General features: G+C 36.2%; 1 protein-coding gene across 1 annotated transcript in view; it reads left to right on the top strand.

The window, feature by feature from the left end:
• The window catches only part of LOC125226802 (neuroligin-1-like), a 434,243-nt gene that overhangs the window by 361,962 nt on the left and 50,445 nt on the right, over positions 1-21,836 (top strand). The window contains 2 exon segments of the mRNA XM_048130906.1: positions 4,861-5,095; positions 5,616-5,753. Coding sequence (XP_047986863.1) covers positions 4,861-5,095; positions 5,616-5,753 — 373 coding nt within the window.

Below are 21,836 nucleotides of genomic sequence, written 5' to 3'. Positions count from 1 at the left end.
AGAGCATAAAATAGATGTTTTTAAGGTATTATTATTGCATGTTAGTGCAAAAGAGCATCCTTCAATATGTTCTTTAAGGTAATCGTCAATATCTTGAAGTTCATATGATCCTTCAGGAATTTTAATTACTTTGTTTTTACCATAATAGAACTTATTATTTCTGTCGTCTATGTTGGGTATAGAATTAAAAGTTGACATATACAATAGCCCACACTCATATTCACCATCCAGGTGAAAAGCTGGTGAATAGTTTGTTAACAGAGTGGAAGATGTTCCAGTTATAGACAAAGTGAAAGACATTGTGAGAATGATAAACTGATTATTGTGCGATGATATTTAAACGGTTATACCAATATTGTTTTAAATACTTTAGGCATAAGTGTCCACAATTGACAGTGTTAAACTTTTGATATGTGTCATAATTATAGTAAATATCATATTTTTTTAAATACCTCTTTAATTCTAGCGGAGGTGAAAGGTCACCATAACTATTAAAATATTCACAATAATTGTTATCTTTTACGTAGGCTACCCAGTGTGTACCATTGTTTTTAAAACTGTCTAAATTAACAATTCCACATTCTACTTTTTTAGGAGTCTTTGGTAAACTGTCTCTCATATAAACTCCTCGAAAATATGGAATATCAGATGAGTGTTTTAAAATGTCAATATTTGAAAGAGCGCGCCTGGGTAACCTCTCAGTTAGTTTTTTGAAAGTTTCAAACATAATCCTTTGCCATTTTTATATGGTTTAATGTGTAAGCCTTTTCCTAATGCAATAGATTCCATCATCTTGTTATGTCGCTCCGATTCCGCTAAATTTTTTCTGGCGGCTTTGTAATCACCTACAGCTTTAGCAATTCCGGCAGCTCCTCCTGCTAATGACCCTAGCGCAGACAGACCAGCAAAAATAGGTATCAGCGGTAAGAAGCCTCCAGTTTTTGGAATTGGTATAAGACGAGGTACCCGTACCTTGGAATTGGTTTTAAAATTTTCGTCGCAGCAATAAGTGCCCGCTCAATTATATTACTACCTTTTGTTTTTGGTTTCTTTTTTAATTCACTGCGTATCTTGGTCACAAAACGTTTAAATGGTTTTATACCCGCACCTGCCTTTATTTTAGATTTCATCACTTTGCTAACTAACCACGAAGCAATTTTTTCTCCTCTCCCTGCATCTTTCGATTTTCTTCTTTGTTTCGCCATTTCGTATAGTTCTAAATCAGCACGATGTCTATCAGCTAAATCCGAATAACTATCATATGCTATGTCGTGTTTCATACACGCATTATCTAGCGCATTAATTCCTTTATCGCCTCTCTGCAACCTTTTGCGCAATTTTGTTCCCGGACCACAATAGTTATAACCAGGTAAGTGTAATTCAAAGGGTAAATTATTAATAGCGCTGTTTAACAGTCCTTTCCCTTTCATATCTCGTGAGATAATAACACTATCATTAAAAGGAAATTATATAAATATCTTTAAACAACCGCACTTTTATCGATCCAACTGTTTTCGCTATTATTAAGGCCCAACCATTTAACATACAACTTTCTACCCTTTCTTTTAATAACCTTTTCTACAAGGTAAACGTTTGGATGGTTGGTTTTCAGAAGTTCTTCCTCGTAAAATGTACCGAGTATAGTGTTTTTATGCTGGTCTTGAATGTGATACGTAACAGGTTGAGTGCGATTCACGTGAGTAATAGTGAAAAGTTCTGTTGACCAATTAGGTGTGTAACCTTTGTGAAAGGCATTTTTATACTTGCTAATGCGTACACAATCTCCTATATTGAATTTGTTCGATTTATAAGACAAATTGGATAGTGATTTTTTAATATTTTTTAATACTTGCATTTCATTATCAAAATTTACATCAATAGGTTTTATTTTTGTTGTGCGATGCACAGTCTGATTATATGATTTTACTACATCGTCTAATGGCTTACCAACCCATTTATAGTTACCAACTAATGCAAAATGTTTGTAGAGCTTAGACTTAAGTGTCTTTATCAGCCTTTCAACAATAGATGCCTTCTTAATTGAATAAGTTGAGTAATGATTAACTTTTAATAATTTTAAGTAGAAATCGAATTCTTGATTGTAGAATTCTTTTCCTAGGTCAGTTTGTAAGTTTTTAGGTCTTCGTTTAGATGTTTTTATTATTAGTTCAAATGCATCTTTGACTTCTGTTTTAGTTTTAGACTTAATAGGTGTACACCATGCATACTTTGAAAATGTGTCAATAACGGTTAAAATATATTTATATCCTCTGTTAACAGTATGAAGCTTTTGTAAATCTATCAAATCGGCTTGCCATAAATCATCAATTCCTTGTAGTACAACCGATCGTCGCTTAAAATTTCTTCGCGCTGACCTGTGGATCTCGTTCACTATTTGTTGTTTTATCATTATTATATTTTTTTAAAATATCGTCTATCTCCTTCTTCGTATAAAAGTTCAGTTTTAACTGAGTTACGAGTTGGTGAATTTGATTATTTATTGTGTTAAACAAAGAGTCTATATACTTCTTTTCGTACATGTTTTGAATGTGTTCATCAACGTACTGCTTGTTAACTGCATCATCGGAAGATAATGGTTTAACAACCCCTTTTAATCTTATAGTTTTTAGATCAAAATTTCCTGCTTCTGTTCGAAGCAAAGCCTTGTACTTGAGCTCAGAGATTTCATCAGTACGCAAACGTTTATGAACATGGTGACCGAATTTGTCTATATTCATTTTTTACTTGAAAGTCAAACTTCAACTGATGGGAAAGGTAAGAGTATATACATTTATATATTATTTATTAAGCCTGCTTCACGTAATTCTTCAATTATGGATATTATCTCGTTATCTAACCCTGTATTTCCAGCGTCACGCGATGCTATAAGCAGTTTTAATCTGTCAACTAATTCGTTTGGATCATCCCAATATACATATGAAATATCTCTTTTTACTTTTTTCATTGATGGTAAACCTTTACCGGATATATATTCTTCACTTACTGTGCGCTGTTTGGATAATTTGAAAAGAGGTTTTATAAGGTTTAAATATTTCATACCCTTGTTGCTTTTTATGGGTTTCTTTGGATCAAAGTCGCGTCTATGTGCATTCGTTTTCATTAACAATGTTTTATATAATCGTTTATCATCTTCAGTTACTAGTTTTAAGTCAGGTACTTTCTTAAACAACAAATCATATAAGCCTTGTGTTAAAAAATAACTTTCTCCACCTATCGCGAGTTTATCATCATTAACAGAAATTGGGTAAGATCCAAGCATTAGCTTTCCACGCTCATTTCGTACACCAAATGGAATGTTCATGATAAAATATTGTTTCTGCCAAGCGGGATCATCGCGAGGAGAAGGAAACGAGTCTGACGTTCTAAATGAAATATTATTTGTTGTATCAGAATCACTTTGGTTCACACTTTCTTGAGATGAAGAATCACTATCATTTAATTCATTTTCACTATAATTTGGTTCAGATTCAAATGACTTTCTCAACAAAGTTTTATTATCCAAACTTTCTTTCATCCCATCTTCTGAAGGACTATATTTCAATGTTTTTACTGGCTTGTTCCATTTAAACCTATCGTTATCAAAATCTGAGTCACTAATGATTAGATTGTTATCATTACTACTATGTTTTTTTACCATTTCACCAAGTGGGTCTGTGATTGGTTTTAACATTGCTTCCAACATCATATTATCGTTTGATTTAACATCACGAATGCGTTTAACTTTTTTTCTTACTGCTTCAGCAGATTTGAGTACTTTTTGTTTAAATAATTTTTCTTCATTAATTTTATGTTCCATGTCTGAACTAGATGGTTTCATTTTAAGCAATAAGTGTTTAATGTAATACTATGCTTTATATATCAAGTCAATCTAGAATTATAAATGTATCAAATCCTTTTCTATAACAGCCTGAATTTCTATTACAATCTTTATTTATGACTAAGTAATCAAACGGGATCTTCCATACTTGTGCACACATTTCACGAAATTGAGACCATGACATATCACTTCCTACATGTTCATCATAAATATGCTTTAAATTAATATCATCCTGTTTAAAAAGAATAATTAAGTTAGCATTATCTCTTATTAATTGTTTAGGTATTTTACTATACGTCTGATTTAGATAAAAGCTATCTATATTTTTATGCCTTCCCATTGCAAAGTAATCTCGTATATTATTTTGATTTTCACACGCAACATCATCAAATATTATAATGGAATTCATGTTTGCTGTATGAGGACTTAAGATTTCATCATTTGCGTTATATTTTTGAAATGATACTGAAGGAACTAGCTTTAAAACTTGCTCTAGAAATTGATACATTGGTTGAAATAAGGTTTTAGAATATACATAAACATTTTGAAAGCGTAGACCATGTTCATGTAGCAGCAAACCGACAATTAAATTTGTTTTTCCACAGTTGGATGGGCCACATATTATACAGCGAATGGTGTTGGGTAAAAGCGAGCCATGTCGAAAATAACGTTTATTGGACAAAGAACAAACAGCATCCAACTGCAATTTCTGAGACTGTTTTACGAACTTCATTTTGTCAATAGGCACGTGCAACTAACTTGAAAGGTGTTTTATCATTAACGGAGTTTTATAAACTTTTGTCTATATATTCGTCATGAGCGTTTTAAATCATCTGAAAACCTATTGAGAGTTTCAAATCATGAGAAAGCCGATTAGGAGTTTTAAATCATCTGAAAACCTATTGGGAGTTTTAAATCACCAATAAACCTGAGTACGAGTCCTAAATATGAAGTGATATTGGGAGTTTTCAAATCTTTGATTTGAAACTCCCAATAATCACCTACTAACCTTATTTTTCCAGCGGCTCGGAAGTACGAGCAGTGAAACCCTCCCCTACTTTCTCGGTCTTCCTCTCGTTGGAGGAATGCCTTACTCCCCTCGGAACTACTCTCGAGGAGACGTTGGAGTGTCAGAGTCTGCTGTAGCGCTATTGGCTGCTTTTGTGAAGACTGGGAATCCTACGCCGAGTGAGCATCATGAGGGAGCTGTGTCCTGGCCGAGATATGAGCTGAACACTCAGCAATATTTGAGTATAAGTAAGAACATTATGTTTTTATATTAAAGGAGCCAATTGGTTAAGAGCCTTGCACGGATTGCAAATGATGCGGGTTCAAGTCCCGCCGGAAGCGTAAATTTTTCCATTTTTTCCTTTAATATAAAAATGTTTAGAATCGTTAGCAGACGTTTCTGCTTGTTAAAAATAAATTTAAGAACATTATGACTTCATAGAACTCTTCTTCACCAAAAACCTATGTGTGTAATGTCCTTAAGTCGGGACATTTACTTCTGATACCCTCACTTATTTCTTCTTGGGATTAGTTGTCAAAGCGGACCCCAGGCTCCCATGAGCAAAAACTCATTGGCGCGAGCCGGGGTTCGAACCCGCGACCTCCGGAACGAAAGTCGCACGTACTTACCGCTAGGCTACCAGCGCTTCTTATCACATACTGTCCAAAATATGCAATTTAGTGAGTCAGATCAGTTAATAACCTATCTAATTATATCTTATAAGTTAAAAACACTATTATACACACTAAATGAGGATGGTTTTTCCAGGTACGAAACTTCGAGTAAAGAGCCACTACAGAGGCCACAAGATGGCGCTATGGTTGCATCTTATCCCGCAACTTCACAGGCCAGGAGCTGCTCCGAGGCATCATCAGTTCCGCTCCATAAATCCTGACATGTTTGCAGGTAAGGATCACGAAAAAATTACCCCTACTTCAATATAAGTATCAGATTCATTGTGTCTAGGTTTTTTTTTATTATGGACTGATCGGCGATTGACCCTAAGTCGCACCTGAAGGAAAGTGAAGACAGTCTAAGATGGAGCTCACCGATTCAGTTATAGCCTATTCACTATTGCTTTAAAGAGACCCAGGTCGTATTTTTCTGGAAACACCGATGGTGGGAGCGCATTCCATTCCTTTGCAGTCCGCATCACAAGAAATGAGGCAAATCGTTTTGTGCGAATAAATGGAACACTAACCGCATACGGGTGCATTCGTCCCCCCCGCCTGGACGTCTGAAAATGGAAAGGAGAAGGAGGGTAATAGGTAATAGGTTTTAGTGTAGATTTTTAAAAAGACGGCAAAGGTTTCTAAGTGTACGGAGTTTCAAGTATCCATAGGACCGCGTTTCTCACAGTGGTGTCTGCTAAAAGTCTAGTCAAACCTATCGATGTGGAATCTGCTTTCGCCAACTGAAATTCGCTCGTTAGCATGATCATGCGTAGGTATAGTACAGCTGCGTTCAGCTTTCCGACGCATACGCGTCTTCATACTAACGGACGATGTTTGGTCGGCTAGAGTCGCGTCGACAGATTTGGAGACAACGTAACTGTCAGGCGAGTTGAATACTTGTTTGCCACCGTGTGGTATAAAACAATCTTTAAAAAAACATGAAATCATGAGAATTCCCCAATTTCGTAGTGAATAAGGCAGATTTAAATGTAGTCATTCATTTTTAATAACTCGTAGTCACCCATTCTTTACAAAACGCAATTTAACTTCGTCTTAAAGACTGGTTTACTTCGTTAACTTTCCTTGTACCTTCAAGAAAATCGATACTATCATGAATGTATCGTTCACAATGTAACTCAAACAAGAAATCGACACGATCCACTCGATTCCTGCGGCCATCGATTATCTGTCCGAAATTGACCGACTAATTGCTCGCTAGCCATCCGATCGACAACGTTTTCCTTGTCCATTTTTTCCTTAATCCCCACAACCGACTTTAGATCTTCACACAAAGGAGTAGAATCTACTGATTTTTTATTGCTTCTTAGATTGATTTACGCTCATTTAATACCCCATTAATTGATTCAGGCCCATTAGTGAGACACCGGTTATGAGATGCTCTAATTGGGGTGGAATTAATGAATTACAAGCGAAATAACAGTAATTTGGGCATAATGGTCGGACGTTGATCATGGTTGTTATTAACAATTTTGGAGGGATTTTATTGGGATTGGATGTGAAACGGGTTTTACGATGTTTTGATGGTTTTAATATTGTCTTAAAATTTCACCTTTTACTCGTTAAAAGGTGAAATGTTAAGACAATATTGCATAGAACCACGTGGCAGGCAAGCATGGTCGTTCGATAAACGATAAAACGTCAGGCCATCTTTTTCGCACTTACAAATAGTGCGAAAAGGACGGCCTGACATTTTATCGTTCGTCGGGCGACCATACTATCGGTCCTGTGTGCGTAGCAGACTAATAATAAAAGTCTATACGGTCATATTAAAATTGTCTATGTAGGTATTATAGTTACAGAGATATAAGCCGCCGCGCCATAACACTTTTCGTTACACCTGGTTTTCGGTCCGGTCACTCTACTACGGGTTTTTAAAGACGTTCACCTAACGTTTCACGTCAAAAAGAGTACAAATGGCGGACTTAACGCCTTGAGGCGTGCAATATTCTCAAAGATGTCAAACTAGATGTTAAACAATACATTTCATAAAACAAAAGTAATCATTTCAGACTTATACATATCCAGAGTTTCATTTATAGCTACTAACGTCCGAATTGAGCATTTCAAAAATAATAATTACGTGGGCGTAGATCAATTATTTATTTTAAATTATCTCCAAAGTAGTACTGAGGTGAAAATCCTTTTAACCAAACAAGTCGTCTGGAATGAAATGAAAATATTGACTGTGATCGAAACGGCTCAGCGGTCAAAAGGACGTTGATAACAGCCAGTCTAGCCAACGTCACAGTCGCTTACGCTACGTAAGCGTTTGGTGCACAACCCCATAGCCCAGTGTTTTTCAAACTTTATGGTGCCACGGCCCATTATGACCTCTCAAATTTTTTCGCGACCCCCGTAACTCGTTTCTAATATTAATAACTTAGTGCTGAAAGATGTAATAAAAGTTGTAAATTCGATCAAAAAAAGGTAAAGATTTGCAAACTCGTCTATTGCGAATAGTATGCGTAGATATGGGTGTACTTTATCACTTATCACTCAGAGGTGAGATGGCTTTCGAGAGGAAGGGTTTTGATGCGCGTTATAGAGCTTAAATCAGAATTATTAATGTTTTTACAATATTGTTGCTGATTATGTTACGATATTGAGAGTAGCATATCTTGCCGGTATCTTTGACCACTTAAATGTTATGATCGCAAGTCTGCAAAGAAAGGGACGAAAACATAATTACAGAAAAATATAAAGTTAACGGATTTCTAGCAAAAATTGAGTTTTGGACAACATTTTTACACAGCATGCAGTTTGCGTATGCAGTTTGATTATTTCCCTTGCATGGCTAAAATCATTCAAGAAATAAAAGAAGCCCTTAAAGTTTCGATCCCATTTACTACTTCATATTTATGCGAGCTGACGTTTTCAACAAATAAACACAATTTATTTATTTATCATAAAATGAGTTGTTTTAAGGTTCGAACCCCGGCTCGCACCAATGAGTTTTTCGGAACTTATGTGCGAAATGTCATTTGATATTTGCCAGTCGCTTTTCGGTGACGGAAAACATCGTGAGGAAACCGGACTAATTCCAATAAGGTCTAGTTACCCTTCGGGTTGGAAGGTCAGATGGCAGTCGCTTTCGTAAAACTAGTGCCTATACCAAATCTTGGGATTAGTTGTCAAAGCGGACCCCAGGCTCCCATGAGCCGTGGCAAATGCCGGGATAACGCCCAGCCTGTCATAAGTTTATCTTAAAGCTGAACTTCGCGACCCCCCTGGATAAATGCCGCGACCCCCCTGGGGGTCGCGACCCACACTTTGAAAAACACTGCCATAGCCGAATGGTGCGCATTTTTGCGACGCAAAACGCCAACAGAAATGAAGTCTGGCTCTGTCGCGCCAATACGTAAGAGCAATAGAGAATAGATAGGTACGAAATAGATATTATTATGATCGTTTGTGTATTTGTATGCTACGTAATAAAAGTACGTACCCAGCAGCGGCTGGTCCATACAAGCCGATACCCACCGGATTGCCTAAAATTGATTACTAGTAAAGTACCTAATGTTAAGGTAGGTTTATTTTTGCTTTGGTGTTGCCTAGCAGATATTTTCACCAGCCGCCACTGTACGTACCCAGATATAGGAAGGAAAGAGATCTGTATGATTTTCATGTCTGTGGACCGTATTATATGCTCTAAGGTTTCGTAGATACAGATGTAGTGCAAAAGGATTTCCTTCGGAAACGTTCGTATTTGTCATATTAGTTCAGTCAATGTCAGCACATCTTGTATTGACACTGACTGAAATAGCATGACACGTTCGTACGATTCCGTAACAATTCGAAGGCAAATCTTTTCTGTAGCTTTCGATAGGCACAAAGCGTCGCGTCAATGATTGTAGGTTTGGCTAGATACCCTGGGCTACTTTACTGTAGTCAATGTTTATTTAAAAACGGAAATTATCGGTCCATTCAGTTGTTTCGCCAATGATCCAGGGCTTAAAGGGTTTATGTCAGTTCTCTTTGTGCCTTTGTTTGTAATTATTGGGTAACAAACTTTATTATTACAGTGCAACTTTACTTTGTAAAAAATTAAAAGTAACTCAATAATTGAGGCAGTTTTTAACCCCCGACGAAAAACCGACGGGGTGTTATAAATTTGACGTGTCTGTCTGTGTGTGTGTCTGTCTGTCTGTCTGTGTGTGTGTCTGTCTGTGGCATCGTAGCTCCCGAACGGATGAACCGATTTGGATTTAGTTTTTTTTTTCTGAAAGCTGAGTAAGTCGGGAGTGTTCTTAGCCATGTTTCATGAAAATCGGTCTACAATGTCGCGGTCGGGGGTTTTTTCAAAATTTTAATTTTGTGGTTAGGTTATATTTCTCTTGTTAAAAATTTTCATTTACAAAGAAATCATAAGAAATACGTTATTAAGTACATCTACTTTTTCTGGAACAAATCTGCTTCAAAGCAGATCAAAATTTGAAATCAGTGTGCTATTTAATCTCTAAACATACAGACGAATTGATAACGGTTAAATAACGAGGTAAATAATTATTTTTTATGGTACCTACAAAAAGTGTTTCCTGATAGTAAATATTTTAATGCTATTACAAAAGTAGGTAATCTATTCAAAATAGGGAACTTGACTGTAGTTAAAATAAAATATTTTATACAATGCACGAAATAAATCATCAGATAATTATAAGAAAAACATGGACAGAAGTTATTTTTAAATCCAATTTCTATTTAATAAGTCAGGTAGAAATATATAAAGTAACTGAATTGACCGTGACGTCACTCAATTCGATTTCATATGAATTCCATATTAACAAGTCGTTAAAATTCGTTTTACCAGTTCTTAAAAAGAAGCTGATTTGACTAGGAGGCAAGTAACCTATTGCCAATAAAGTAAAACACAGCAAAGTCTGTTTCTTTACACCGTGTTTTTATTAAATTCCGTTAACTTTGGCATATAGTTAGGTCTATTATAGGAAACAGAATAGTGCAGTATTTTTTTTTAATTCGTACCTAACTTTTTTCTGAAAAATCCCAAACACCTGCGATAGATGTTACATCAATTGCCGTTAAGAAACGGGCTTTGTGTGTTCGATTTGCGATTGACGTGTCATAGTTTTGAGACTTACTTAGTGTGAGTTAATTGTAAAGCCCGTTTCTCAACAGTAATTGAAGTTAACATATATCGCAGGTGTAAGGTTTTTTTAGCAAAAAATACAAATTTAAGAAAACTAAGTATGTCATTCTGTTTCCTATAGTGGATCTAACTATATGCTGAAGTTAACGGAATTCAATAAAAACACGGTGTATAAAAATAAGCACAGAAAGTAAACAACAACCGTCCTCCCATAAAAATAACCATTGTCAGTCCCCGAGGCATACTCAACTGGCAACATACATCAGTCCTCCACTCCACTTAAATTCTTTTCACTGCCACTACTTACTTCCTCCAGCGGTGGCCACAGAGAACCTCCTATAGAGTGCCAATATTGTAAATTTTGTGCGTGCTACAAATCACCAGTGCTTGGGGCGCGAGGAGCGGGAGGGGAATGTGTTTAGCGCGCTGCGATTGGTCGTTTCAAGGACGGCAGGCAGTCGCGCCAGATGAAAAGGGAGTCGCGTAAGTAGCCAGTGTAAGTTGACCTATGCCGGCTCTGAATAAATTATAAATATGACTTATTTGTGGAATGTAATACCGTCCGTTTTTAAATTTGAACTTCTTTTTACCTTTCCACACCATTTCACACTACATGTGGACATCTTTAAGGCATCAAAATACCCTTTTTCAATTTTTTTATTGCGAAAAACACGAGCTGCTTTCGGGTCGGTTACTTGGACGGTCGCTACTGATCGGGCACGGCGAGCGCCCGCGCTTATATCATGGCAAATACAAGTAAGGCTGGTGACCGCGAGTCACCAGCCTTACACTTAGTCTTGTAATGGATGTCTATAGGGGTTGGTCTGTGGCGGTGGCACAACAAACTATTAGTCAAATGAAATCCGGGCGGGGTTGAACGGTCTCGAGCTGACGTGCGTTCCGATTGCTTGCAAACTGCTGACGAATCTGCGTATAAAATCTTAATTTTTAACCCCCGACGCAAAAACGAAGGGGTGTTATAAGTTTGACGTGTCTGTCTGTCTATTTGTCTGTCTGTCTGTCTGTTTGTCTGTCTGTGGCATCGTAGCTCCCGAACGGATGAACCTTTGACGACGGATGAATTTAGATTTAGTTTTTTTTTTGTCTGAAAGCTGAGTTAGTCGGGAGTGTTCTTAGCCATGTTTCATGAAAATCGGTCCACTATGTCGCGGTCGGGGGGTTTTCTAAATTTTAATTTTGCGGTTAGGTTATGTTGCGTAACAAGTCAAGAAAATACAGTCTCCAAGTTCCAGCGAAAGTTTTTAGCCTCCTAATTAACAAGTGAAGTTATTTCCTAGCCTTCCTTTTTAACCGCCGACGCAAAAACGAAGGGGTGTTATAAGTTTGACGTGTCTGTCTGTGTGTTTGTCTGTCTGTCTGTTTGTCTGTCTGTCTATCTGTCTATTTGTCTGTCAGTCTGTTTGTGTGTCTGTCTGTGGCATCGTAGCTCCCGAACGGATGAACCGATTTAGATTTAGTTTTTTTTGTTTGAAAGCTGAGTTATTCCATTATAATTTAGGTTGACTCTATTTAGCAAGTGTATCTAGGATCATCAAAAATTCTGATTTGGGCTTTCATTCGGTCGTTGATAACTCTCATTTGCAATCTTGGTTATAGAAGAAGAACTTCTACAGATTAATCACGAGTCATTTCAAAAAAATAAGTCAAGTTTTAAAGAAGAGGACTTGCAATAAAAATAAAAGTCTGTCCAAAAATACTAACTTCGTTCGTTGGAAAGCACAACAAAATTATAATTAATTGACAAACGCCAATCAATACCTAACTCAGCTATACACTATCGAGGTCAGTGATGGCAACGGCAAAATTACCATCATAATTTAACTTTTCCTTGCCTCTTTCTATAGACAATCCATTTCTTAGCTAACTCGCTAAGCAACTGCATCAACACCCACCCCGGCCATCTCCCAAATATATGCAGCCTTTGTGGTCTCAGCCAGGCGAAGTAAAATTAAAATGTAGAAGTAATCTCATACATTTCGTGCGCGACATTTTACTGCTTTTGTCCTTACCGGAGCAAATGCGATAAGAATGTAAGTTTTAATTAATTTAACGTCCAAGTATGTGGGTTACCGTAAAAGGTGAGCATTCTGGACAAAATATGGTACACTGTTTTGTTTATGGTTTCTTCAGACTTATATTGACCGGGATATAAACCGTGATTACCTTTTTGATTTTTATCGAGCTCTCGATATTTCGACGCAGTTGCATGCATCATGATCACGGAATATAAGTCTAATCAAAATAACCGTGAATCATTCAAAACTCTTATGGTTTCTTATTCGAAAGTGTTTTTCGCTGGAAAACCTTTTGAGTAGAGACACAGGACCAATAAGCGTAATTTGTAATATTTTGATAGTTTTACTATATTTCTTACTTGATTAAACATAGGTATAAATATGAGTAAATCAAGGGTCTTACCTTCCATCGGTGATGATCAAAGTTTGCCTATAATTTTCTGTCGTGCAGCAATGGCTCTCAGACTTTTTTGATGCATACATAATTATATTGTAGGTACTCGTAACATGTTGTTGTTGTTGTTAATCATCCTAGGGCACCTCATAGGTGCATAGGGCCTTCACAAGATCCCACCACGCCTTTCTATCTTGAGCCACCGCCTTGGCCTCGTTCCAACTCAGTAGCCTAGGAACCATCCGGTCTTGCTACTACTGGGAAAATAACTTAATTCTATAACAGTACTTTTTATGTCACCAAAAATTAAGTTTGGTAATTTGAAATAGTTTTTTTAGTTAAGCCACCAAAATTTGTGACAAAAAACGTATAATAGAATAAAAAAAATATTATTTTAATTCACTAAAAATCAGGCGAAAATGGAATCAGGACTTTTGTTTTAAATTCGACTACTTTAATTTATGACCTTTATAACACATTAAGAAACCACCTATTTTTGTGAATGATACTTCGTAGTAGCAAAAAGCGGACTAATTAAATCAGTTATGACACAAGCAATAAAAACTGAAACCACCCCAAAAACAAGACGGATGTTCAATATTTTACTAGCTCGGAATAACATTCACGGCAAAAATTACATAAGCAAAAAAATTGGAACAGACTTTTCGTTAGGATCATAATAAAGAAGAATAAAAATTAATCCACCTTTAAATGCTCGCCAAGAAGCGCTAAAACCACATACGTACGTACTGAAATAAGTATTTTCATATTCTTCTTACCTACAAACTCTCCACCATTGACGATGTAATTTCCTGCATTATTTCAAAAGTGACTCATGTGTTCAACCGCATTTTCATTACATCATGGTATAATAATATATTTCGTCGCCACTACTATCGCTTAAATAGCTCAGGTTGTACTAGCGTAACGTAAAATGACGGACGGATCTGATGTCGTGGGTTCGATCCCCGGCAGTCGAAATGAACTTTTTTTGGTTTTTATTTTTATTTTATTTTTCTTTTACCGCCTTTTTACCCCCTTTATTTAAAATATTATTTTTTTTTTGTTGTATATAACATTTTATTTAATGCTGTGAGTAATTTAGGTACAGTCAAGATATTTAATTCCCTAGCCATTTTAAAATGTTATTAGACACATGTAATGCAATAAGGTCGAAAACTGTATTTCAGTATTAGTATTGATTGAAGGTAACCTAAGGTTCAACATCGTTCCTCCCCGCAACCGCAATACTCTGTCTTAGCTAACCATCGCTAGACGTTATGCCCTTGTAATAAGGATTACAAATGTACAGTGACAGTTGTCCGGTATGACTCATAGATTTATATAATTATTATTAAGCTAGATTGAGTTGTTAGGCCAAAAAGTGTGTCCACATGAGAGGGTAAAGTTGGGGCTGGTGTCCCTCTCGCACTTATTGCCACTATCAAATTTATTTGAATGACGTCATCACTGTCATTATTTGGGGATACCAGTCAATATTCAAAGTTACTACCAAATCTACTAATACCGAATTAAAGGTTTTTTTTAATTGCGCAAATCTTTGGTTTTATGGCTTCATAATAATGACTTACCAATTCGCTACAAGGTATTAATATACTTGCCTCGATTTAATACAAAAATCATTTAAGAAGTTTATTAACTTAGTTATCATACAGGTAAAAACACTACTACTATAGTAATCTCTTTAACACTGGTCACACGTGCGAGAGGGACACCAGCCCCAACTTTGACCCTCTCATGTGGATACACTTTTACTATCCTAATAAGAACGTTTTTCTGCACCGGTGATAAAGTTCAATTTATTATGGCAAAAAAAGTGTGAGCTCAGTCCCTATTGAAAGTCCATGGTATGACTCAATGAATAATTGGCTAAATAGTAATCGGAAAACAAGCAAGCAAGCAAGGGTAGAATATATTTCTATAAGTTATTTCGTTGGATTACATTACAAAATGAATGTATAATACATTATAATACTCGTTGTAATTGTATAGATTTAAATAAATAATTTTATTAGTTCAAATTAATGACCGTCAAGGAACAAAAACTAATTGAGTCGCTATTAGACCGTTTTCACATTATCCGATCCGATAACGGATGTCGGAAGGATATCAATAGATGAATCCAAGATTCCGCCTGTAATGTATGGGATATCGGTCCGACATCCGATATCGGATCGGATAATGCGAAAACGCACTTAGGTCTACATTTTACACTTTTGAAAACCAAGATTAATTAGAGTCAGTTGTATGGTCGGTATGTAGTGTAAATAAAAAGTCGAAAAGTAGTAAGTTCTTTCTATACTTTTTGCTATGTATTTTATATTTCAATAGGCAGGCTTCTGTCTGTACCCATATTACAGTACTTTCAATATGTGCTATCCTATAATTAAATTCGGACACTCGCGTAGACACTTCTAATATTATTTGAATGGCATTATTACCAACATTAAATCTCCTTTTGAAAATAAATTTTAAAGAATATCCCACTATCAGATCAGAGCCACTGGTATTTAATTTAAAACAAATGCCTATAATAAATAAATCTGATTAACCTTTGGGTTGTCTGCTGTCGAATTTAATTATTTTCATAGAAAATATTTTTATTTGTATCCTTCCAGCTCGAGATTCTTGGAAGCCCTGTAAATTTTTCTCTGTGACAACAAGATATGACATGTCAGGAAATTTACACATACATACATTACATACATTTATTGTAATAAACGTAGTACAAGTGACCAAGATAAAGATGATACAGTAGGGTATTTTTAAAGTTTATGTAATGAAGAAGTAAAATTGCGGCCTTTTTTAGGTATTTCTATTTATGAAATAAATTGGAAATATCTAATACCTACATACTTATTATATATTGGTAGCGGCTCCATTCGTTCAATATTCGTTCGCAATTCATTTTGACATTTAAGTTATTTGAGCATATTATGACAAAAGGTATTTTGATAAAGAGTTTTTAGTGTGTCGCAGTTCCATTTGCAATTTTGATACTTAGGTCTTTATACACTAAGTTGGTTATGTTATGGCATGAACGATTTTTTCCTAAGCAGATAAGAAGTTAACGTTATTAGCATCAACAAGAGTGTTATAAATGTAATTTAGACCCAGCTTTTTAAAACATTTTTGTTATGAATTGTGCGTCCTTGTATTTAATGTCATTGCAGTAGCTTGTACTTATCAACTTATAATATAAATAAAACATAAAAAAAATGAATTAAAAAAGCTGTAATATCTACGGCCTACGTATGCGACGACTGAGATTTGAACCCGTGACCTGTGGCTTGTAAGTCTATCGATAATCGCCGGGGCTATACCTGGCCGTGACATATGGGTCGAAATTAGACTTTGCATAGCTTTCGCGTGTTTGTAACAAGCGTTGCTTCAACGATTCTGAAGAATGGAAGAATACATTTCACAAGATGACGGAGATCTGTCAAATGGTAGAAGAGAAAAACGTGAGATAGATGTATGTACTGACAAGTATATACTCTTTTCGACGACTGTCAAATCGCATGCCTAAAATAAATATGTAATTTTTTAAATTACTTTGGACTTTATTATCGGTGGGAAACGTCTGTTTTTAATCTACCTAAAATATTACTTATGTAGAAATAGGCATGTAATGAGGAGGAACACTCAAAGGATACGACAGATGGCGCCACCCTATTAGTCCGTGAGACGTGAGAGCGAGAAGCTGATAATTATGTTTTTTTCTCTCTCTCACATATGAATGACAGTGACATGCCTAGACTCTTGCATAGGCGCCGCCTGGCGGGGTAAAATGTCAGTGTACCTCCTCATTTACGTTAATGTGTAATAGAAGAACAGAATAAAAAGCATGCGACACGGCTCATCACCTACTCTCGGCCCAGCGCCACTGGCGTGGTGGTTTGCCATATGGATTCCTAAATGTAAGACACTAAGGTCCAAACCAAACCACGCAAAAAATGTAAATATATTATTAAATAAAGGTCAAACTTATTGGGTGGATTATCATGCTGTTAATCTTGTTAAATAGGGACAGTAAAAGTCAACCTCGTACTATTATCTGTTCCTAATTTGCCCGGTCAAATATTTAGATTTTTTTATTTCCATATAAATATATTGGTGGTTTTTATATGCTAAATATCTGAAATATTATGTGCTATTCATTTCTGCTTAAAAATATCTGTTGTTATATTTGCTCTAGAGCACGTTAGAAAAAATTCAAAAATTCTATATCATTAAAAAAAGTCTTATTTCCCGTCATATATTTAGGTGGCTTCGGGTTGTAAACCTTAAAACTGATTTTTTTTTACATGTGTCCACCATTAAATTACTGTGAGGTATTTTGCTGAAAGAAAACGCTTATTTTTTGGGCGTAGTTTTTTTTAATATCTTCCATTCCAAACTATTGGTGGATTCGAAAATATAGGTTTTTTAAATTGCGATTAAACGCTGTATATGAAAAAAAACTACTGTTGTAGAATTATTTTCAAAAATATCGCACCGTTCTTAGGCTACAGTCCGAACTCCCGCAACTCGTTTTCTACGCTCCTCCAGGTGTGTACGGGGCGTTTGCGGGCTCGCTTTCCTCCTTAAGGCCGCCACTCAAACGCGATACTGGCGCTGTTGGTAGCTCCTCTTCGAAGGGTATGACCGATCCATCTCCATTTCCGCAGAGCCACTTCCTGGGCGATTGGAGGTTGTCGGCATACACTCCACAAATCCTCATTTCTTACGGTCTTCGGCCAGAAGATACGGAGGATCGACCGGAGGGACTCGTAACATACTGCTCAAATAAAAAAGCAATGAAAACAGTTTAACGCCTTCTACCTAAACGAATAGTTTAACATAAAACTTTAAACCGTTTGTCGACAACGATATAACTGATCCACGTGTGTCTGACTCGACAATCCTCAAATCTAGGACCTAAAGTTTTATCGTCCGTAAAAGGTTTACGGCACAGCCGTTTGATAAGAGCAGATTTTTGGAAAATCGGCCCTAAAAAGATCGTAAAAAAACTCATCTAATACTGAATGCATGGCTGTAGTCCAGATTTCTCTGATATCGGAACTTGGATACCGATTCTGTAGTTAGAATTTTAAATGATTAATTTTGTTTTGATACGACCTTTATTCGTTTGGTCAGTCATACGGCCCATGATAGTGTTGGACAAAACTGGACTCATTTTTGTCCTCCGATCGAGTCCTTGCGATTATACTTTTCAGACTATTTTAAATCAAATCTCAACTCCAGATTTTTTATATCTGTTTAATTCACGTATGTAAAGATATTGTTTTTTTTTTTTTTTCAAATAGATTTGTGAAGGCAAAAAATTGAGTTCATTTTGAGTTGCAATCGAGTCGCATGCGAAGTTTGTACCTACCGTACCTGTGCCTCAAATCATAGGTAAAAAGACTTTTGAAGAATAATTTTTGGCAACGTCTTTTAAAAAATCTAATAGATAAGAGTTCTAAAATCTAAGACTCTAACGATTTGAGTTTCATCTAATAACACTTGATTTAAAATTACAATCAAAATAAGATAAATATCGTAATAAATTAAATTTGATTGTTTTGGTTCCGGCAAAGCCAGAGGTCGCAGGTTCGAGTCCTGCCGGCGGTGTGATTTTTTCATTTTTCCTTTAATTTAAAAATAGATCGTAACAAATTGCTTACACAGCATCAGCTTCTGGACAAAGGCAAACATTATAGGCGTAAATAAAAAGGGCTATAAATAAAAAAAAAACTTTTTCAAATTGTTTACTTGTCGGACGGTCAAGGTTTCATTCGTTTCCGAAAAGAAAGGCATTAGAAAATGTATTTTTCATGAGAAAAGTAAGGTGCTTAAATAGCTGTTACGTAGATTTATAAATCTTTCTTTGACGGAAGTGAAAGTGGAATGGCGAAACGTAATTATTGAAAAATGTTTTTTTTTTTGTAGATGTTTTGTAACCTGAGTAGTTTCATGCGCTCTGCTTACCCCTTCATGGGACACAGGCGTGATTGTGTGTATGTTTTTTTTTATCAAATTATCGACCGATCCTAAAATTCCGCATACTCGTTGAACTCTGGCAACTTTAACTTACCGGCAGTGTGACGGCAGGAACACAACACTATAATATACGTAGGATCAAGTGTTATATGGCTAAGGCTTTCCGTAAGATATAAGTACTATTTGAGGCAGCACCTTGCTCAAGCTTATACAAGGTGCTCGCGAGGAACCCATATAACTTTAACGGCATATTCTTGGTCACATTTTAAGACTAAATTGTCATATAAACTTTTCTAGATTTCGTCTAGTTTCAGAGTTATTTCCAATTAAAAAAAAACATTTCCGTATTGTTACTCAGTAGAAAAGGTTTCTTAACGGCGCTGATGCGCAATTGTGGAGCATAGTCTCACAGTAGTCATTGATAGATGTCAAAATGTGACAAGAAAAACTTCCAAATAATTTGGTTTTTAGAAAAATAAATGAAGGAACTCATTTTAATTGCCAACTTTATGGATAAAAAAATTTTTATGTGAAAATACGTCCAAAAAAGTAAAAAAAAAAAAAAAAAAAAAATTTTTTTTTTGGCGAAAAATTTTTTAATTCATATAACATTTTTTTTTTCTTTTTGCCTCAGAAACGCGTGGTTCAAGTTATGCGGGTTCCTCGCGAGCACCTTGTATAAGTTAACATGTATTTCTTGAAGTATGCAAAAATGTCTCGCATTTCATTCTTCGATACATACGTACTTTACTTAGATTATGATTTATACGTAGTTTGAATCAAAATGCTGACTAAACCCACATATCATAATGATAATGTTCCCAGGAAAACGGACTATTCATTACCTCAAAACGAAATTCAAATATCACTCGCGGTATTCAGTAACAGCAGGAAATGGGGCATTCCTCGATTTGCATATATTCAGTCGGTAAATCGAGCACAATTCAGAAAGGGTCAGGTTCACACCGAGAGCTAGCTCCGAAAAGTGTAAGTGAAAAAATACAGTAAAAGGAAAACAAACATTGAATTGTATTAACTAGCTAGCGAGAACTGGATACAGATGGCAATGGACTAACAGTCGTGGAAGAATGGAGAGGAGGCTTATGTCCGAAAACGGGCGCTTTAAAGGCTGTTAATAGATAGATAGATAGACAGATAGATTAAGAAGTATCAACGTCGTCATTTTTTTTTCAGGTCGAAACTTCAGAAGGCCATCTGTATTACATACATACATACAACATACATACAATCACGCCTGTATCCCATTTAAATTTAAAAAAAGAATTTTAAAAAGAAAGGGCAAATGAAACCACTAAAGCTTCAGTGCCACTCTTGGCAAATGAGGGGTTGAAAGAAAACGAAACTGCCATCTGTACCTACTGAAAATGTCGTACGATATACGTGCGAAAAGCAAATTCGTAACTCGTGTCGATTTAAAACAGACCCTTCGGTCGTGTTTCTTTCGTCTACCACCTACCTTCTCCCGCACTTGTATCGTAATGTACTATTTTATTACCACAACTACACACGTCATTGTAATATAAGGCATGGTTCAGTTTGTCGCGCTCTTACTCTGTCAACTTTATTTATTCCTATTTTTAAACCCCGACGCAAAAACGACGGGGTGTTATAAGTTTGACGTCTCTGTCTGTCTGTCTGTCTGTCTGTTTGTCTGTGTGTGTGTCTGTCTGTGGCATCATAGCTTCCGAACGGATGAACCGATTTAGATTTAGTTTTTTTTTATTCGAAAGCTGAATTAGTCGGGAGTGTTCTTAGCCATGTTTTATGAAAATCGGTCCACTATGTCGGGGTTTTTTTCAAAATTTTAATTTTGTGTTTAGGTTATCATGTACCATTTTTCGTGTCCAGCTCTTAGTGTATGTAGGAATCAGTGGGTATAATAAATTCAATTCGCTAGAGGCAGCCGAATGGAGTGTCAATGTTGTGAAAGTTACAAACTGCGATTTTTCGACGTCGCGATACAAATGGTGCCTACCACATATTTTACAATGCTTTAGAAATGTCATTGTATTGTGTACCTTGTTTTCGCTCGATAAAGTACACGTGCGGAATAATTTTTGAATGGGGTTTGCAGTTTATACTGTACCAAATGCCGGTTTCGTATCGATAGGTATGGATAAACGCCAGTGGCCTATATCACAATAGTGACAATGAGGAGGCACACGTCCAAAAATACTGACATTTTATCCAAAGCATCAGGCGGCGCTTGTGTGCAAGTGTCTGACGCATGTCACAGTCATTCATATGTGTGAGAGAGAGAAATATAATCTTCTCACTCTCACGTATGGACTAATAGGGTGGTGCCATCTGTCTTAACCTTTGAGTGTGCCTCCTCATTGTCGCCCGACAGTGACACTTCGCTGAGTAACAATGTTACTGATCAACCCAGAAATACTCACAGATTTGTCAGCGTCCAGTTTCAATATCACTGTGGTGAAATGGCCCACACTTTCCCGGGTTCTTTTGACGTTTCGTCACTATATTGATTAGTTTTAACCATATTTTTGAATGGAACACTAAAACATACAGGAACAGTTAGGCTTTTTTATTCAAAGTTGTTCACCCCAATTTTTTTTGTAACATGGGTATTTCTTAAGCGATTCACACTCAGAATCGCAGCGTCTCGATCCTGATAGGAGAAAAATAAATTAAAAAATGTCCCAAGATTTCCATATATTTTTAAACCGCCGTTACCGCCATAAAAAATGTATGAATGAATGAAACTGGTAACGG

Source organism: Leguminivora glycinivorella, chromosome 6 (assembly GCF_023078275.1).
Source record: "Leguminivora glycinivorella isolate SPB_JAAS2020 chromosome 6, LegGlyc_1.1, whole genome shotgun sequence".
Classification (NCBI taxonomy): domain Eukaryota; kingdom Metazoa; phylum Arthropoda; class Insecta; order Lepidoptera; family Tortricidae; genus Leguminivora; species Leguminivora glycinivorella.
Note: the sequence above shows the minus strand (reverse complement) of the source record. Positions and strands in the feature narration are given on the sequence as shown.